Source organism: Nematostella vectensis, chromosome 9 (genome assembly GCF_932526225.1).
Source record: "Nematostella vectensis chromosome 9, jaNemVect1.1, whole genome shotgun sequence".
NCBI classification, from domain to species: domain Eukaryota; kingdom Metazoa; phylum Cnidaria; class Anthozoa; order Actiniaria; family Edwardsiidae; genus Nematostella; species Nematostella vectensis.
Window position 1 is genome coordinate 6,171,486 of NC_064042.1, and position 20,687 is coordinate 6,192,172.

At 38.6% G+C, this 20,687-nt stretch overlaps 3 protein-coding genes across 4 annotated transcripts; 1 reads left to right on the top strand and 2 right to left on the bottom strand.

The window, feature by feature from the left end:
- The first annotated feature begins 47 nt into the window (after positions 1-47).
- LOC5507072 (basement membrane-specific heparan sulfate proteoglycan core protein) lies at positions 48-20,649 on the top strand. 2 transcript variants are annotated; one of them, XM_048732154.1, is made up of 15 exons: positions 48-130; positions 12,782-13,165; positions 13,728-13,982; positions 14,260-14,529; positions 14,705-14,968; positions 15,379-15,636; positions 15,848-16,099; positions 16,602-16,850; positions 17,156-17,253; positions 17,500-17,552; positions 17,854-17,993; positions 18,661-18,813; positions 19,032-19,050; positions 19,140-19,179; positions 19,663-20,649. In XM_048732154.1, exons 2-15 carry the CDS (start codon positions 12,940-12,942, stop codon positions 20,227-20,229), a joined length of 2,844 nt encoding a protein of 947 aa, XP_048588111.1. In that variant the 5' UTR covers positions 48-130; positions 12,782-12,939; the 3' UTR covers positions 20,230-20,649. The 2 variants fall into 2 exon arrangements, with proteins under 2 accessions (XP_048588111.1, XP_048588110.1); XM_048732153.1 differs by lacking the exon at positions 48-130 and adding an exon at positions 11,233-11,403.
- On the bottom strand, positions 4,850-6,606 carry LOC125572211. The gene is made up of 2 exons (XM_048732389.1): positions 6,244-6,606; positions 4,850-6,064 (listed from the first exon to the last, which is right to left on the bottom strand). Exons 1-2 carry the CDS (start codon positions 6,508-6,510, stop codon positions 4,850-4,852), a joined length of 1,482 nt encoding a protein of 493 aa, XP_048588346.1. The 5' UTR covers positions 6,511-6,606.
- LOC116620893 lies at positions 7,056-8,800 on the bottom strand. Its single transcript, XM_048732390.1, has 4 exons — positions 8,452-8,800; positions 8,025-8,217; positions 7,545-7,879; positions 7,056-7,218 (listed from the first exon to the last, which is right to left on the bottom strand). Exons 2-4 carry the CDS (start codon positions 8,049-8,051, stop codon positions 7,056-7,058), a joined length of 525 nt encoding a protein of 174 aa, XP_048588347.1. The 5' UTR covers positions 8,052-8,217; positions 8,452-8,800.
- Positions 20,650-20,687: the final 38 nt, after the last annotated feature.

The window sequence follows — 20,687 nt, forward strand, 5'->3', positions numbered from 1 at the left end:
GTCGATACAACACAGGCGGCCCAAATGCCACCTAAAGGGTCACGTGTTGTTGTTGTTGAGTGTGTGGGAACGAGAATGGAGAAGAGTCAGACAAGCAATGTACGTTGACAAGAATAAAGGCTCAAGAGTCGTAAGTTTATTTCGCGTTAGATTTTTATATTGAGCTATTGACTGTAATTATGTATTTTGTTTATGTTTAGTTTTAATATTACATGCGAACACGCGTATCACGAAGAATAAAAGCGGCGCAAGGTGCTAAGCTGGATGGCACGTGAACGAGTTGTCGTATTATTGGAAACTCTTGCGGACTTTGATTTAGAGAACTCACACACCACTACAGTGTGATATCTGCCCATTCGATGCCAAAATAGATAAATATCGCAATGCAAATTCCATGAAGTCCAAATATTTGAGAATATCTTGCTTGTGACGTATAAACGCATCTTTCGTCGGTTGGTTATATTCTAATTTGACTGCTGTTGTGAGGTAATGGCTCGACACGCCAATTACTGGTTATGAGTAACCTGGGGTCCTCGGTCCAACTATCCTAACGCCCATGGTTGAGTACGATGTTTTCTAGATCTATGCTGCCTTGTCTTTGTCAATATTGAAGAATTGTCATCTTTTGCTTAAAGGGCAAAAAATTCGCATACAAAACCAAAATAGTCTTATAGAGAATGAAGTGATTAGTGAATTGCATCAAATTTCACGCGAAAAAGCGATAATTGAAATTGAAACGTGGAATTCATGAATTGGTGATGAATAATTCAAGTGTATGTTGGCATGTCAAAAACTATTTTTTTATACAACAAATTTAACCAAAATAAAATTACTATTATCTCGTTCGATTACAATTGATATGCTCTACATTTTACTTTCCTGGTCAACGCTTTGCAGTAGTCTATTAAAAACACTTAGGGGATGTTCATATCAGAAAATCCCTCGTAAACGTTTACATATATATAATGGGGACCGCAGGAAGAGCAAGAGAGCAAGTTTATTCTTGAGGACGATTTGAGATCATGTATTAGATGGGAATTACATGTCCAGTACCAGTCATGTGATAAAAGCTTTTAGCGCGTTTTCCGTTTGATCGCATGATTCGCGAAGGACGCGAAGAGTGTCGATTTCTGATTTCTCTATTTTCAACAATCTGCAGACCAGCGGTAGATTTTTGGGCATGCGCGAGATGTTCATATGGGAGTCAATTTTTCATTTCCAGTCATGTGACCACCTCTACTCGGAGGACGCGGAGGACTCGGAGGGCGCGGAGGTTTTTTCGGCATATTTTCGACTTATATGCATTCGTGTTATTCGAAGAATTTTCGACTGAATCTCTTTCTACCCTAATATATAGATTTAGGCACTGCCTAAAAGCGGAGCCAGCATTGAACACCTTTTGTGTTGACTGATCGAGGTATTTTTGGGGGATCTAGGATCCTGCTCTTTACTTAGATTTATTTATTGTACCAACCAAATGGATCCAGGCCTTATTCAATAATTTAAATTATGCAGTACATCAAAGTTAACAAACACAATTCCTGGTGTGAATATGGCTGTCAAAGTTGTCAAGAGTCTAATGGTAAATTCTTATGTCCCATCATAGAAGTTCCATTATGAATATTTTTTTTTAGTCAATACAATACTCTGACAAGCTTTGCCCTTGTGCAGAAAATGTCATGGATGTAACAGCATTCCAAAGATTCAAAATAATATATTTAGACTGTTTAGATGCCATACTGTAATTTTTATGTATTGATTTAGAGGCGATTCTCTCCTTCATTGGACCGAATATTCAAAAAAATGTCTGGAAATTAAAATCCAAAAATATATCTCCTTCATGCATTACATATTGGTGCACCCCCCTTTACCACATAGTGGCCTTGTTGTTGGTGGCCTACTCCCAAATGAATGCAATGAAGAAAAAACAGATTGATTTTGGAAGCAAACCCTAAAAAAACATCCAAGGCATCACTGACAGTGCTAAAATGCTAACTTCTAATTTCAAACCAAGCCCTTTCATTGATCTATGTTTGGGGTAGAGAGGAAGTTGACTCAACTTGAAAGGTTTGGTGAAAAAAATATAACAGTAATGAAAATAATTTGATTGAGCATTTCTTGACATTTCCCCTTTCCCATTATCTTAACCCTTTCACCACCACAGGCCTCTAAAGAGGCCATGTCTATGCTATCCAAGCTATGTGAACAGAATTCTATTATTGAAAAAGAACAAGGTTGTTGCTAGTGTTATAAAGTTTGAGTATCTTGCCCTAAAAAACCCTTTCCCTTAATAAAAGTTCCATTAATGTACATTAAAGCTACATTCTGACAAGCTTTGTCCTTGCGAAGAACAATGGATGAAACAGGATTTCAAAGATGGAATATAGTGTCATACACAATTGAATACTGAAGTTTTAATGTACCATTTTTAGTGGTGATTTTCCATCCCCATGGGATATAATATCAATAATATACATCCAGTAATGCATATTTTGGTGTTTTGAGAAACCCTGGATCCAACTATTCCAATGAAATAAATCTAAAATACCTCTAAAAAAACCTATAAAATAAATGTAATGGGAAAGAGACTAAAAATAAGATATAAGTGAGAGTACTAAATGAAAATTACTAATTTAAAAATCAAATCTGTTCATTAATTTATTTTTGGTGTAGAGGGTGTAGAGGGGAAATAGCAAAGAGCATCAATTGCATAAAAATAGTCAACAGGGAGAAGAAAAAGGAGGAAATATGACTCTTCTTTAAATGTTTGAAAAGAAAATATAATAACAATAATGTGATAATTATATTCAGTCCTTTTCTAAAATATCCCCTTTCACATTATCTTTAGGTTGATAGAAAACTGTTTTCTTTACAGATTTATTATTTAAAAAGCAAAAGTTTGTTTTTAGTTTTATATTATATGAGTATCTTGTTCTAAAAAAACCTATTGAGTGTGTACTGCTGAATCACATAGTAATGCCCTAGTCATTTGCGCCCCCTCACTTATGGTCCCGCAGAAGTCAGGGGTTAATGTGGGGTTTTAGACCACTTTTTAACCAGAATATGTCAAGAGGGGGACTCTTAATTTGGAAACAGGCTTTTATTAAAGTTTAATCCCCCACCCTTCCCTGGGACCGTGGGTGTGGGGGTATCAAATGACTAGTGAATAAGAACATCCTACTGTTTTCTTCAAGACATGATTTTTAATTCGCATGTCTTCCAGTCTTTAGCATTCATCTTGGCCCTCAGGTAGTTCCTGGTTCATAAAAGAGTGAAAACAATTATTTATTATTTCTTTCAAAACAATCTTTTCATCAAGCCATTTATAATCTAACTAATTTTCCACAACTATTTGAAAAAAAATAAACACATGAGATGCAAGATGCAGACAATACATATTGAAAATAGGGGTTGATTTTTTTTATCCTCGGTAAGGTAAATTTCTTTTGTAAGTTGAAAAAGTTGCTGTATCTTCTAAGGATATGTATCTTCTTAGGACTAAGAGCACAGGATATAAAGACAAGAACGGTCTTCTTTAGCAGTATTTGACAAATGCAACACGATATTGGTTAGCCTTTATGAAATATCTCAACACAATCAATCTTCCCTGAAGAAGTCTTATCAAAGACGAAAATTTGGCAGAGTCGAATTCCAGTTTTTGGTGTTTTGTATTTTATTCAACGCAATCAAGAATATAGATAAAACGAAGAATGTCAAAACAAAAGCTGTTATGCTCAAATAATTTGATTACTAAGTTAAGTACTCGCATTCTCAAAGCATACAAAAGGACAACTAAAAGCCTAATAATAATAATAATAATAATAATAATAATAATAATAATAATAATAATAATAATAATAATAATAATAATAATAATAATAATAATAATAATAATAATAATAATAATAATAATATAATAATAATAATAATAATAATAATAATATGTTTATTCGTGCTACTTGCAGAAGTCCTGAATTACAGGCACGGTCAGCATGGCGTGCGACAATACAAATTATAACTCACATGCATATTTACTAGTTACAAATTTCCCGAAACGGTCAGTGTTTGTGGGCTTACAACTAAATGTGTCAGCTGACACTCTTCTCAAATTATAATGCGTGTCCCTTTTAATTCTTGTGCCATTTATTAAGCGATACAGAGGATTGCTTGGCTTAATGCCCTGAATAACTGTCATATCCTCAATAGACAATACAAATCGTCGTCCGAAACTCACCTTGCATTGTTTTTTTTTTGTCGCTTTCTTGTGGTTGTGTTCGCTTTTTAATGTGAACTGTTACTTGCTTAAATTTACTAGCTAAAACCAGATAAATCTTGGCGTGAATGAATATTAGTAGATCTCCTCTAGTTGACTTTATCCTTAAGTCACAAAATTTGAGGCAAAATAAATAATCATCGCATAATCGAAAAGAACTTTTTCCCTTGCTCCGTGCTTGTATTTAGTTATTTAGTCGCCATTTCGGGGCCGAGTGGGGCCTGGGAGTCGCGCGGCTGACTGGCTGGCTGGCTGTGGCGAGTGACACCACAGGGTACCCACGCGATGACCACAAAAACCAAGTCGCATGCCTATACCGACACCGCGGCAGAACGACTGCGCATGCGCGAGACAAGAGTCATTCAAAATGGCGGACGAAACACGAGTTTCCCAAAGCTGTTACAATAAACACAAACGTTTGGCTCAAAATGGACTTAACGGGAGCAAAAAATTACACATACACCAAGAAAATGTACTCGTGTTAAGGTTCCAGGAAGATTTTTTGCTGGATCGAGGGTAAAATCCTCAAGTTTGACGGCGTTTGTGGGATTTGCTGGCACGCGAAACTCAAAAGTTCTACTGCTGCCGTGAAAACGAGACAAATGTCAGGGAGCAAACATCAAATTTGGGCGAGATAAGTTTCTTTATATTCCTGAGGAATTCTTCCAAGTCATCCTTGGGACTCATTCCGATCATCGCTCCAAAGTTATGGCCGTGTGCATAGTGTAGATGGCTATCTAGAACATAGATCTTTGAATCGTGTCCGACGAGAGATATTGTCATTCCATTAGCTATGACTATTGCTGCTAGGTTCTGTTCGCGATCAAGCCTTTGCAGATAAAATGCAAGTGAACTTTGTAAAACCTGTGGATTACCTGATGTAATTAACAGATCGAGGGTGTCTTCAAGAGAAACAGTCCCAATGACTGAATCTAGATGTGGTTTTGCCTTAACAACACTAAAGAATGGAGACCCGCGACCATTTGTCACAGTGTCATATATGCTGTTGCCACGAACAATTGCAGATAACATCATTGAAAGCCAATGAGGGTTTATGGGAGGACCACGGCTGAGCTGTATACTGGTTCGGTTTGCAGAAGTGATATATGAATGGGCCAAAATTAGTGAGATAAAAGTAAATGCATTAGATCCATTTCTTCCAAGTAGAGTTGACTGAGATATGTAAGGAGGAAAGAACCAAAATGTAGATGAACCAACTGGATGAGTGGTAACTTGGATGTCAATTGCCTGTGAAGGTGCAGCCTGGTGATTGGGAACATTGTGTCGCAGTTGTGGTTGTGCAACAACAAATGAATTTAACTCGCTGTCAATGTGGGATTCCCATTGTGCAGAGTCATAGTATTCAGGGTCACAATTTCTTTTGACATTAATGCTGTCATTCTCATCATTACTACCAGGTTCTTGATTGCTTTGTGGGGTTCTAGTAGATTTTGCTGTTGGTTTCAACAAGCTTTCATTAAATGCTGAACAGATTTCTGCAATTTTTTCAGCAAGGTGAGGGGAACAGATTGGACACTGGTCTCCAGCTTCTTCTAAACAAAAATTGTGAAATGTGTGAAAACAGTTAAGGCGATTGACAATGGTTGTTGATAATTGCGTGCAGTTTTTGTAGTCACAGATTAATTTTGGATCAGGTATTGTGGAAGGGTCTTCTTTTACAAATGAGTAGCCAAGGGGCATTGCTTTTGAAGTAATGGTGGTGTCAAAGGTAGGAAGAAAAAAATTCATGTCTCCTTTAGGCTGCCCTCTTGCATTTGTTTCTTGTGGAACCTTAAATGTAAAAAAATAGACACGATTGTTAGTCATGAAAAAGAAAATAAGTTGAGGCTATGATCAAGTGCTCGACTAATCATTATTATTACTTCCCTGCATAAAAAAACATTGTTCAGGCACTGCACTGCACCAAGGTAATAAAAAATTACTTATGGATGGATGGATGTCTACTCTACCTGCTTTGCTTTTCCCAGATTTTGACCAACTTGCTTGATGATTTTCAGTAATGCATCAGCAGCTGTACCAGTCACCAAACTTAGGTCTTTTTCAGAATAACCTCTACTGTATGGTGTTGTTAAATAGTTATGAAAGAGCTGTTCTGTCTTTGATGCAGCAAATGACAGGGCTTTGTCCCTAATTTGACTAGCACTGTCATAATTTGAAATGAAGCTGCGTAGCACACTATGCCAGATTTCAACTTTTCTGTTATTAGAGCCATCCATTTCTTTTTAAGTTCATGGTACTGTGAAAAATGTTGTTTGTGAAAAGAAAAGTCACTAAGCATCGAGAGTGTTGATCTGTCATAATGATGCCTTTTTCCAGATTACAAACAGTAGAGATAACTTTAACATCATTGTTATATATGATTCCATGTCTCCAGACCTGAATGTAACAGGATAGTGGAAGAATGATATGGGAACCACCTCATCTAAAAGAAGCAGAATGGAAGCATACTTTATGTACTTGCAGAGCTTGAGTTTTAGGAGAACTTTATCACGTTATTTGCCCCATGCCAGAAAAAAAGCAGTTATTACCAGGCTGACGCGAAAAGGCTTTGGCTTGTTGGGTAAGTCAGATCCAAATGTCTCTTTGTAAACTTTTTTAAATAAGAAGTCATAAATTGTTACAACATCTTCTTGTAGATTCAGGAAAACATGAAATGGGCCCTGCTCTGGGATGACTGATAGGAAACTGGCATCTGCATTGACTTCTTGAGCAATGAGTTTCTTTTGATAAAACCAAGTTGGCCAGTCCCCGGGTGCTGGTACTACAAATTTTTCAAGTAATGTTCCATTTGTGGACAGCACAGGAATATGTGATCAATGGCTGATTTATAGTCCTCCATACTTTTCAAAGATTGCTCAAACTCATCTATTAAATTAGTAGACTCAAGGGTACAGAGCTCATCGTGCGACAACCCAGAATAGACCCTACAAAAAAAGAAAAAAAACGATAATTTGGCAAATTTAATGTTCCATATTTGCTTTTTTTTTATTTTACTCTACTCCTTTTTTTGTAATAGCAGTCACTAAACAAAAGTAAAATTGATATTAATCATTATGTATATGGCTTTCACAAACTAATGTAAGAGGTACATATTTATTGGGTGGGAGGTCCATATAGGGGAATAAAGTATTGTGCCTGGAAAAATATTTAGGACGTGTCAATATTAAAACATTTTTTAAGAAGAGAAAACAGTATTTTTCTTATATGGATTGCTGACCTTTAGATAACTACATTAAAATCCATAGAATACCTCAATTCCTTTAGTTGTTGTTGGATGTATTTTGGTGAAATGCATTGGTGATTTGTTTCCAAGTACATTCTTGATAACACTGGTCTTTGAAACAACTCTTTTATGTAGTCTAGAACAATTCCTCCTCTGCAAATTTTATTTTCATTCCCTATCTTCACAATCACTCGGCTGTGTCTTGTATCTCTTGTAGGGATAGGAACAGCAGGAATTGAAGGATGGATGTCCAGTAGGCCACTAGCCATGTGCGTAGCTAATGATAGCTTCAGATTTGTTGGTAGTCTAACAGTCAAAATATTATGGAAGTCATCCAACAGTTGTACAATTAGGAATCCTTTCTGAAAATTTTAAAGAAAGTTAAGCATCAGTTATCCCACTGGCTTGTTTAAATTGGAATGGTTCTTGCTTATTCTCAAGTATTGTTTTTATTATTCTCTTATTCACTATTTACTAAAATAAAAATTTGTACCACACTAATCTCACCTCTGTTGCCAGGATAACCTTTCTCATCAGTATGTCTGGATATTTTGTTATTAGTGCTTTCTTGTGAGAATCAATATTTCTAGGACTTGTACTGAAACGAAGTATCCTTCCTGAATTGATTGCTGTCCTAGAAGCACCATGATGTTGTAGGAATAGCCCTTCATCCTTTTGTAGGGTGGAAGTTTTCTGAGACCTGGTAAAATAAATTTGTGTCATTTAAAAAAGAACAAAACACTAGTTTTCTGGTGCAGCTTGTATACATTGAATTATAGTATAAAGCATGATATTGAACATACCTAGGCCCAATTATGAAATTGGAGCAGATAGAAAGGGGGAGCTTATTACAAAATTTAGCCTCTAGAGGGTTTTTAGAAAGGAAAGTAATTGGAGGTTAGGGAGGTGGGTCTTAATGGAGCATTTAGGTTACCTGAAATATGCCAGTGTGTGAAGGAGAACAACAGTTCTTTGCTCCTGTACAGCTTGATGTTCATCTGAGAGTCTGGAGTCCTCCCTTGTTTTTTAACTTAAAAGCATTTCAAACAGACCTGGAGAGTGTTTTTGTGTGAACGCTTTCATTGCTGCTGGCTCATATAATGGAGCTTCACTACTGAGGGCATGATGGTATAGAGCCATCTGAAATTGTTGCACTAGTTGGCCCAGTGAATTACCTGTTGATAGCAATTATTGAATAAATTATTCACAGTTTTAGTTGGGCTTGATCCATCACTGGGGTTGAACACTGATCAGCCACATCGTTGCTGATCGATAAAGCTATTATAAATATTAGAGCATGCAGATATATTTGATCATACAGCTGTACCTTCATCCAATTCATCAAATTCTTTGATTGTTGTCTTTATTTGGTCCCATACTTGACTATCCATTAACACGTTGCCATTTGGGGCAATTTTGATGGTACCTAGGGGAGTTTGCAGCTTTTTCCATGTTTCCAGGAGATGAATATCACATATGTCTGCTAGAGCTTTAAGTCTTGAAAACAGCCTTCAAAATTGGTGCTTTGTTTGATCCAGTTGGGATATGGTAGGTGCTGACATAGATATATCTTGCAAAATTTCATGGAGGTGTAGAATAGGGGATCCCGTAAACTGAAATGTCTGAAATTTACAAAACAGTCAAAATGGAAAACAAAATAAGAATAAACAAACTATCTAAAATAAATAACAATAATTAGCAAAATGTATCATCTTTTGGGGTGCAGGTTTTCTGTTGTGGGTGGGTCAAATGGGGAGGGGTCATACCTGTTTCTAAATTATTGTTAAGGGGGAGTCAAAGGTTTCTATTAGATATTAGGGGGGGGGGGGGTCCAAAGATATTTCTGAAAAATTAATATCCCAGCCCACCCTAGCTCCTCAATAATAAAATGTTTCTTGTCTTATTCTATTCCACATATTCTAAATTAAGGAATTCCTTTCATTCTCTCATAGAAAATTAATAATTTTATATGAATTGGCTTGGTGGAAAAAAACTTGTCAAAAAGCTTATTTGTCAGAATTTTTACAAATTGTAAAAAAATATATTTCTTTTTCAACAAATGCAAAAATATTGTTTGCACTACTACTTCTCAATAATTGATAAAGTATTTTTTTCCCACAAAAACAAAAAGAAAGGCGAACTGAATTTAATAGATAATTTGTGTGTTTCTTCAGAATGTACAAATAAACAAACCTTTTGTAGTTGTTGTTCTGTGCCGATGGCGGATGTACTACTATTTGCTTTCTCCTAATAAAAAGAACGAAAGAATGTTCAAGCCTTTTCTATGTACTCGTTTTTATATTTTGTTAAACAGATTGAAAATACAGGAAGAAATACATAGCAATTTACAGCGAAGAGGCACTGCAGAGGAGTGGTTGTTTTCCCGAATAAAAATATACACTTACCTCGACTGGTTTTCTACTTGTTTGAGGACGGCTTTCAAATTTCTTATAGGCGAGCAACTTGCACCGGTAACACCACCGAGTACCATGCTGGTATCCTGCCACTGTTAGCCCAATCTCGTCAAATACCGGATAAAAACGACTTGGAATAGGTTGCTTGTTCAGACGTGAGTGAGGGCTGTTGTTTATCGTGCATGGGACATGAGCAGCGCAAGTTGCTTCTTCGTAACGTATCCCAATGTCGCCGGCAAACATGCGAACCTACCGGCAACTTAGCGACACGACTAAGCTCCTCGGAAAGCTGGTAAAGTCGACCAATGCATCCTTTCCCGTTTCTAGTTTTGCAACTCATCATACAGTGTTGTGCATCGTCGTTTGCATGAACGAAACCCAGCGAGGCTACAACCAAAACAACTATAATGGCGACCACGAAGGTCTGCCGGTACGACATCCGATGCTTATCCATTATTTTCGCCTTTGGTGCAGGCCGTAAAGTAGGTGGTGCAAAATTTCAGAGATAGAAAATTTCAATATCTTGGTGATGTAAACTTTTCAGGCTTATTTTTTTTGTGTACTTCTTATTTTTTTTAAATTTCGCGGCCGGAAACTGGTTTGTTTTGTTTTGCTAAACAATTTTAATAGGGGCGGGCGCCCGGCATATTCCCCGCCGGAAATAAGAGGCTGCGCGTGCGCACTACGTTCTGCAGCGGTGTCGCCTATACCATTTTTCTATGCCTATGGAGCTACGCGCGCGCTTGGCTCCGCTAAAACACGTCGCGTTTTACAATCGATCACTAGAATCGTGTATGATCTAAAACTACGTTCTTGAAACTGTCCATAATTAAAAAAGCAAAAATCAAAACTCCCAAAAAAGATCCACCGTCTCTGCCAGCGCTCCGAGCATTTCCTTATCTGAAAGATATTCCACCTAGTTTATATATTTTGGCATGGAGTCGCACACAAAAAAAGAGAATTCTGTCTTTTTTCGCAAGCGCTGAGTGAGTTGCTTTTTGTTACTATAGCGCGCTTGTTTGCCACCCAAACAGTCACGTGATCTCTTGGCGCAAGTCCTCTGTTGCATTCGTTTCCGTCAGGAGTTACGAGTATCAGCATACAGTATATATACATGAAAATTTTGGAGCTGTTAATTCTTGTATCTAGAATCCTTAATTATTTCACTTCCGGGTCTTATTACCTTGTTTAGAAGCCTCGATTTTTTGCTCCGGGTCTAATTACCTGTTCTCGGTGAGCTATTCTGGACTGCTTGTGTTCAGCCTAGAAGCCCTTCGACTTTAATTTCCGGGTCTGATGACAAAACACTTCCATGGCAACAATGTCAAAATGGTTATAATAAGTAATGTGAAGTAAACCGAAACCGATATTTTCGTCTGACAATATCAAGGCAGCCATGATAATGTTAGGAACAAACTCAAGGCTCATAACTTTTCTTGTTACTGTTAACATGTGGGTACTGCAGTGTGCAGGTAAGAACGTGATTGCGTCATGAACCATCTTTGTTAGATCAAGGTCTCCGATCTGCCAATTCTTCTGATGGCCGAAGATTGTTGTGAGTTGGTGCTGTGCAGCACAATGGAACAAAATGAAATGCGCTTTTCATTAAACGGTGAAAAATAAGCTAGGCGTGATTCTCTTCAACATGACCTTTTCATTCCATAGTCATTAATCCCTTCTCACTAAGTTTTTACAAGTGTTTCTAGCCCACAAATAGCATTATCGAGACCGTATAATAGAGATGGTTAGAAAAGTCAGAGAGGGTAAGAAAGAGCTGCAATAACTTCCGCTTCGTATGAAGTCTAATCCAACTGAATTCGCGCAGGGTGTCTGATTATTGCAAAGCATGAAGCTCATAAGATATCTAATTTATCCATTATATTGGGGGGCTTTGACCAGATTATATTTTTTTTAAAACAAGAAACATGTAGGAAAACACAATGGACTGGGAGAAAGACTAGGAATATAAATATAATGTAATAAAATAATGTAAATGTATTGTAATCTGCAGTGCTATTCTTTTTTTGGACTTTTTTCTCAGCCTTCTACAAGAAACATGTAGTAAAACACAATGGACTGAGAGAGACTAGGAATATAAATATTTCAAAATAATGTAAATGATTGGAATTTGCAGTGCTATTCTATTTTGGACTTTTTTCTCAGCCTTCTGCTGAGTCGTAAAAGACGATGTGACGAAAAACGCTTCTTCCAGTATCTTTTTTATGGGACTCATTTTTACCAAATAGCTGTCATTTTTTCTTATCATTCTTGTCAACTTTGTTTTGTTACGGATGAAATGCATAAAAGAGCGTTTATGATTTATTCAGGTGAGCCGGCTCCCGCCTGTTTGATAAGCCATAGCTCAGGAAAAAAAATCTCCAAACTAACCCTAATTTACTAAACAAACTAAACTAACTTATTTGTTATGTGTGTGTGTGTGTGTGTGGGGGGGGGAGTATCTATCAAAGGTAATCTTTCGCTTTGTAATCTTCTTTGTAATAACTCAGCAATACGTTTTTCATGTTTTCTATAAAAATATACGATAGCTAATGCATATGATTAAACTTCATTGAAAAGGAATGCTTGCTTCGCTGTGCATAAGAAGGTCGAAGACCTCTCAGTTTATATATTGGTTGTTCAGATTGCGTTTGTATGATATTTGCGAAAATTTGATAGATACGCACCTGAAACTTTGTACAGTTAGCAGTACCTCAACAGGACAAAAAAGTAGCTTCGACAGTGTAAAAAAAAATGATCAAGCATGGACGGAATTCGGGTATCATTTTCAAGATCTCTTGCATGAAGTTAAACAAGTTAATGGAATAGTACTGTTTGTCATTTTAATTACAGAAAGTACCAAAGATTGGCAATGGCAATACAATAAATCAGTTTGCTTCAACGAGCTTGCGGATGCAGCTTTGTCATGGAAAGTCACACTTAGCCCCGGAGACAGCGTCTCGGATGTGAATATCTACGAGGTTTCAGTGAGGACGCAATCTGCACTCAAGATGTACAGCAAGACAAATGGACCTGAGGCCGCGTTTAAAGACCGCGTAATGCGTTTCTCGATGGCGAATGAGTTGAGTAACCAATTTCCAGTTTTCAAGATCTATTTCACTCTCACAAACCTAAGCAGCAGTGTTGATGGGTTTGGAAGCAAAAGCATTAGATGCCAAGTTGTTAGAAAGAGTAATGGCGCATCTCAACAAAGAGATACACTTCTACACGTGCAAGGTTGGTAAATGTGGAGACCTAATGGAGCACTAATAGTAACTTAGTTACATGCTATTTTGACTAAACGGGTTTTGTGCGTATTATTTACTCGAATAAAAGCCTTACTCGATTTAACGCCTCCCTCTAATAAGCGCCCCCTCTGAACCAAAACTATCAATAAGCGCCTCCCCCGAATAAGCACTCCCTCCCCAAAGTTTAATGTAACTGAGTAAAATAAGTTTTTTTTTACAAATATTTAATAAATGAAAGTTTACTGAAAAACGCTCCAAGTTGTGATAATGATATGTAGACAAAGAAACACTATTGTAGTAGTACAAATTTATTTTAAAAGAAAAATGTAATTTGGCTTTTTGTGCGGATTTCGTCCTTCAATAAGCGCCTCCCTCAAATAAGCGCCCCGTCGGAGAGTACGAAGGCTATGCCCCCTCCCCCACCCTCCTCACGGGTCAGAGGGTGTAACTCGATACATAGGTATGTAGTACTACGCACTACTAAGAAGTGATAACTCTCCTGGGGATGTCAGTTCTGTTGTAATCAAGATCAGAACGTATTTTACTTTCAGTTCCCATCCAAAACTTTGCGGTCCACCCTTTGAGACTCACTCTCAATGAGACTGACGCCGCCCTATTCACGTGTTCCGCTGATGGGTCTCCCTCGCCCACCATAACTTGGACCAACACTCAGGGTCAGATTGTGGGACACGGCTTGTACTACCGAATACCAGCGGTTAACAGAAGAATGTCTGGCATGTACACGTGCACTGTAACTGATGGCTGTGGACAAAACTACACTAAATCTGCGATACTGATCGTGCAATGTAAGGTTACTGGATCAGATGTTATAATTGATTTTGTGAATGAATGTTGCACATTTGTTAGTTTACGGGTTGGTGTCAGTGTTTGGGTAGCAAGATGATTTAGCACATGGTTTAGTGATTAGTGTTGAATTTGATAGGGGCTGGTTGCATGTTTTAAATCCACTGGTAACGTGTCCTTCCAGCCAGCTGGATGGTCTGCAATTTATTTTTGATGGTTGGATGGGATAATTGTATTGTAGGTTGAAGTAGACTGACTTTTATGATCTTTTTATCTTAGATAAACCAGAGAAAACAAAGCTCATTAAGCTTGCTCCGTCTGGAAATGTTTCCGGTAGATATTCAACATATGTATTCAGATGCATCGCGTCGGCTTACCCACCAGTAACCAGTTACACGATTTACACAAATGGAACAAAGAGATACACAGGGACTGGTATATACTATGGCTACACACATATATTAGGTGCTGCGGAGTTTACCTGTGAGCCTCACAGTGCAGCTGGATACGGTGCCAACAGCACAGTCACCATCATCACTATCGTCGACGGTAATGCGGCTTTCATGCCACTCCAACAGCTAGACAATTAGACATGATTAGGGGCTGGCCATTTAATACCCAGAGATAACCTTTTCTGCACTACCCTGCGGCCTTGGGCTGTACATTCATCGGTCTGATATGTCTCCTTATTATTATCTTGTGTTTTTTTTGCTTTGTTTTTCAGTGCATCATTTCTTCCCTTTTAATCATCTCAGTGGAGGTGGTACAGTACTCGAAGGCTCATCCTTGTCTTTCTATTGCTATTTGCGTCACTGGCATGGTTATATCACATGGATCAAAAATGGCAAAGGGATGAACACGCTAACTACATTTTATGAACTTCGGTTCGATCCTGTTACAAGAAAAGACGAAGGATTTTACGCTTGTGGATACATATTCAACGGCATCGAGTACATAGTACATCGCATAACGCATTTAACCGTCGAGTGTAAGTGGAATAATTTAATTGGAATTACGGCCATTTTCACACGTTTTCTACCTAGTCAGTCTAAGATAGTTTTATGCCATATCCCTAACAGTTACCTTCAGGGGACAGGAAATACCGTCAAGATTCCTGCTTTTTATTCACACTTTGCTACCAAAGTATTTTGGTCACTATCGGTTTATTGGATTAAATAAATTGGTCTGCTATATTGATTGATTGCTAAAAAGAAGACGTCCTGCGGAAGAGATATTTTGGCTTATGATAATGATCTAAACACTGCTAGCGAAGTTTGTAGGCATGTATCATTTTCCATTGTATTATTGATGGTTGTGCTATAGGGTAGGGTTGCAGGCTACCATTTATAAATAGAAATTATGTCTTTTTCACTGACTGGCATGTTCTTTTTTTTCCAGACAAGCCCGAGAAAACTCAGCTTCATTCATTGGGTAGTTCTTACTGCCATGGGTCCGCGATACCTCTCTACTGTACAGCGGTCGCCAAACCCGCTGACATCCGGTACTTTCTGCGCATCAACAATCAACCGCTGGCCAACAACACCATTGGTCTATTTAACGTGTCACTAAGAATGCTGGGATATCACCTCTACACATGCGCACCAAGCAATAAAGTGGGAGAAGGCGAACACAGAAGTGTCAGGATTCACGTGCAAGGTAAAACACGAATTGATACAAGTAATGATTTTTTGGCGTCTTTAACAAGTCAAACCTGGTGAAATCGTAACGTAAAAATTCTGAAACGCTTACAGGATTTTCTCTAAAGAGGGGAGACGGAGTCACCGATACATAAAATCAAAATCCACGGTCGATTGTTTTTCTGCTATTTTCTAATAATATATTCGTGTATAATTTTTCCCATCTTCAGAGCCGCTGACGTCTGCGTCTATCCTACCTATCAATGGCACGAGGTTCACGGAGAAATCCACCGTTCAGTTGACATGCGCGGCTAATGAAGTGAATTCCCACGAGATAAGATGGACCAAGGACGGTGTTCTCGTGGGAGAGGGACAAACACTGATGATACAGTCAATAAACAGGACGGACGAAGGGGTGTACACGTGTACTATCAACAACACGTGTAACGTGGTGTCTGCTGTCACATACATCGGAGTCGACTGTGAGTGTCACTCAGATCATCCAAACTACACGGATCTCGAAAACAGCAATCATTACAGGGGATCTCGAGAGTGTTACTCAGATCAGCAATAGTCTGCGTAGCAAGCGTTTTGACCGTACGGTCTTTCTTCTCATTTCCTCGCCCTAAAAACACACAGATACACTTGCTTTGCTGGCTAGAATCATTACTGCAAAGAATCTCAAGGAAAAATAACAACTGACAGTCTAATAAGCTGGTATGGCCAGCAGTGCCTGCGTCTTAATTTATAAGTTTGTAGTTCATCCTAGATTTCTGTCTTAACTTCGCAAGTGCGCTAGTTAGTAATGATATTATTTATAAGCATCGCGAATAGTTCAGGATAGTGCATACAAAGATTGGTCTGTTTTACGTTTTGGTTTTCGTATCCATCTATGAAATGCAGAAGAATTTCTGATTTGGCTTAGTAATAGTTTTATATAAAGGATAATTTCAGAATAATTAGATAACTGCGGTGACTTTCTAGATGTCAACATGGACCAACAAACGCTAAAATGTTCGTCCTTCCCGGGATTCATCATCCTGTCCCTCGAGACCAACACCGCCCCACCTCCCAACATCACTTGTAACAATGGCCACGCGTCTTACAGAGGACTCGTCGCACACTCGAGTGGCAGTGTCATATCGTACAGGGTGGATTTACCGGACCCGGATGTGAGTGAGGTGAAATGTCGAGCTGAAGGCTTCCCAGGGACCGAGAACACGTACACTATTGGTAGGTACTTTAAGGGGAAGGTTCGAATAACCTGGAAATAACAATAGATACTTTTTATTTTTTTGTTCACTTACAAGCAGCATAGCAACGATAACCAAACAATGACTATAATCATTTTATTTCTTGGTGGTTCTCTTTTTGTCGTTGTATTTTCTAGTAGTTTATATGTTACTCCGTAGGCCCATCATCTACTTCTCATTTGTTTTGTTTGTTTCATTTGTTTGCTTGTTTGTGTATTTTATCATATATCAATACTCTGCAAAAAAATACATTTTCAAATTAGAAAACAAGTTTTGCCATTACAGCTGTCGCTGATTCCGAATACATCCGGAATGGTAGCTTCAGAGTGACTAACGCGCGATATCCACCAAGCGACGCGATCAAAGGGAAGATCATCAAATCGGTATGTGCCATTCAGAGCGGTAGAACCTCGCTCATGTTTTGTGGTACTATGCCTCTTGCCTATTATCCTCGTGCCCGTGTCGTAGACACACAGGTTCGTCGTAGTGCACAAGGTGTCATCAGGGTTCAATACTTCGTGCGAGGCATGTGAAAAGAAACGATCAAGTTACTCCCATCCATGAAATCTTTCATGGCGCTAAAGTATAATATCATTATTATGAATTAAAGGCATTGGTTTTATTTCTAGATCAAAGAGTGTTTCGATGCTGCTTGTCTAAGGAGCTTGTCAGTAACATACAGGTATGTCTTAGACTTTCAAGACCGATTAAGATTTAGTAATATGCGACCTGTCTACGGCATAGCCCTGAATTACACAGTACGACTGCAGAAGAGACTCTACGACTCGAGTTGTATAAGTGCAGCATTCAACCTAATTGTGCCGTCTAAATCAGCCTTTACAGGTCGAAGCGCTCTTTGAATCCGCCCCCGCCCCCCCCCCCCCCTCCTTCTTTAAACCCTTGCTTCGACCCCCCCCCCTTTTCTTGGCATTTCCATATTGACATATCATGTCATTCGACCAAGTGGTTTGTTCTTGTTTTAGGGATGGCAGCCTTGTTGTTGACGTCTCTCTCGTCATAACTGCAAATATAACAAATCCTTTCCTGTCTGTTAAGGATACTCTTCTTCATAAGACGAAATTCTACGGCCTTTCTGTCGATCCTTCAAGTATAGAAATGAGCGGTAGGCTTTTTACTTCTTCCGAATCCCTGTGGTTTCCTATGTAACGGTATGGAAGAAAATAGACTTTCCTACTGAAAAATGGTATTTTAAGGGCTTGCAGAGGAAGGCGCTATGAGCCAACGTTTACTAGCTTCCGACTTCTAAACAAAACACTTTGTTGTCGTTTGAGACTTTGTTATACAATGGGATACTTAAATCTGCGTTTTGGATTTTTGGGGGGATAATTTTTGCTCCTAGGTTTTTTTTTAGGCTAGCGATTTTTGGTGTTCAGGTATTTTTTTATTTCCCACGAGTATCCCTATCACTTTTACCCTGAATGACAACTTCTATGATTTAATTATTATTAAATAAATAAACAAACAAACAAACAAATAAACAAATAAATAAATAATGATAATGATAATGATAATGATAATGGTAATGGTAATGGTAATGGTAATGGTAATGGTAATGGTAATGGTAATGGTAGTGGTAGTGGTAGTGGTAGTGGTAGTGGTAGTGGTAGTGGTAGTGGTAGTGGTAGTGGTAGTGGTAGTGGTAGTGGTAGTGGTAGTGGTAGTGGTAGTGGTAGTGGTAGTGGTAGTGGTAGTGGTAGTGGTAGTGGTAGTGGTAGTGGTAGTGGTAATGGTAATGGTAATGATGCTAGTTTATTTTCATCCGTTTGCAGCACTGGCATATTTACCAGTCACAAAATTAGAAAAGCGGTCCGACGAAGTCGTCAACCAGGAACCAGCCGTTAGCGGCCTGGCTGTGATGGTCGCCCTGTTGTTTGTTTCAAACTGTGCAACCATCATCTACTTTCTAAAATGCAAGAAATCAGGTAATAATGCACCAATCGTCAACATAGAAATCGTTCTCCCAAAATTTCGTTCAAGTACACTGTATTTGTATTTACAAAGACACACGCAAAAAAGTCTATCAATCTTTATTTTGCATAAAACGTATTTTAAAAATGTGTGATCCCTACAAAGCTTATCGAGACAGGGGTACAATAGTCATTTTTACACTAAGAACTCTATTTCTTTTTTATTTCCTCAGGTACAGAGGAGAGGCCAAGGTAAAATATTTTCCTTCATTTACTTATAAGTCCTAGAGTTCCTAGATCGTCTTTATAAGCAATGTTTTTTTTATCATTATCGGTTTTAGACCAAATGTGGACGGACGGGAGAAGAATTCTCAAACTCAGGTACAGTTATTTATCATCAATAAATAATTTCTGTGCCCGATCACGGGAGGTGGGGGGAGGGGTGGGGCTATCCTGCTCCTAACGGTAGCAGAATTATATTTTAATGCATTTTATTGAGATAAATGCAGGAATCGGAGTTATTAAAAAAAACGTTTCTCATATTGGCAGAAACAACTTTCTAATAACAATTCTTTTCAGAGTATAACGATGCGGTGACTTGGCTTTAATTTAAATTTGGCGCGGTTTTTCGTTTTTATGTTATTTTATTCCGCGGTATTGCGGTTTCTCTAGACTGCGCGGTTTACGATTATTGACTTATTTTGACGGTTTTGGCGTTCTTCTGTGCGGTGTTCGAACCCCCTTACGCCCCTCTCCTTAAATTCAATAAATTCGATTGTGTCAATACCCATCTACTAACCAAAGTCTTATAACATTTCCTAAATTAAAAATATAAATACAGTATATGATTACAATTCTTTTCAGAGTATAACGATGCAAGAAGGTCCTTTCTCGTCGCTACACACAGAAGGGCAAGCCGGGGCTCAACCAGGAGGAAGCTGCGAGTCAATGGGCCAACTTTCATACTCAGAACGTAACGCTTCTCCAGAATACGATACAGTCACGCCAACCAAGACTGTCACGCAACACAACCAAGCACATGTCACGCGACCTAAGATCTTTAGCAAAAGGAATCACGAATCAAGTACCAGTCTTTCTCGGGCTAATACGCCTTTAAAACAACTTCATAATACCAAGGCCATAAAGGAAAAGATTGAGAAGCCCGGTCACGTGACTATGGCTGCAAATGACGTCACAGCATCTACCGGAGCACGTGACCAGGAGCCATCGGCAATGTACCAGTCACTTGATTCAGTGTTTGTTAATGAGGCACAGTACGCGTCGCTGACCCCCCACACGCGCGCCTCAACAGATCACATGGCGTTTGTGTATGAGAACCTGGGCAGGGATAGCGCAAAGGAAACGGATTTCTGCCACCACCTGGATGTTGATCAACAAGAGTCGTCTCACGCTAATGCAACCACCGCGTGAGCGCAACGATGACCTGTAACTTACTTGGTGACCAAGTACAACAGCCGCTTGACGCTGCTCCAACAACTAGAGCAAAACTTTGAAGCTAAAGGAAAACCAGTCTCACATAAATGAATAAACTACCGCGTGAGTGAAAAAGGCGCTATATCGTCTAAAGCATTTTAATAGATCATAAAGAGGCCGCTTGTGGGGGGATTGGGGGTGCAGCAGCTGAACAGCAAGCGAAAGCTCGCTACGGAGTACTTCAGAGAGGGGATATCGTGTGTACGGCACAAGCTACAGCATTATTCATATCGTATTCTCGAAATAAACTTTGTAATAAGGTCCATAATTTTGTTTATATGTTGTATATTACATTTGAGCATATACATCATACACTTGTTGATGAGTAAAAAAACAGAATAAATTCGTTTTTTTATCGTTGAGTATCAAAGTACGAGCTCACATAGAATCTATTT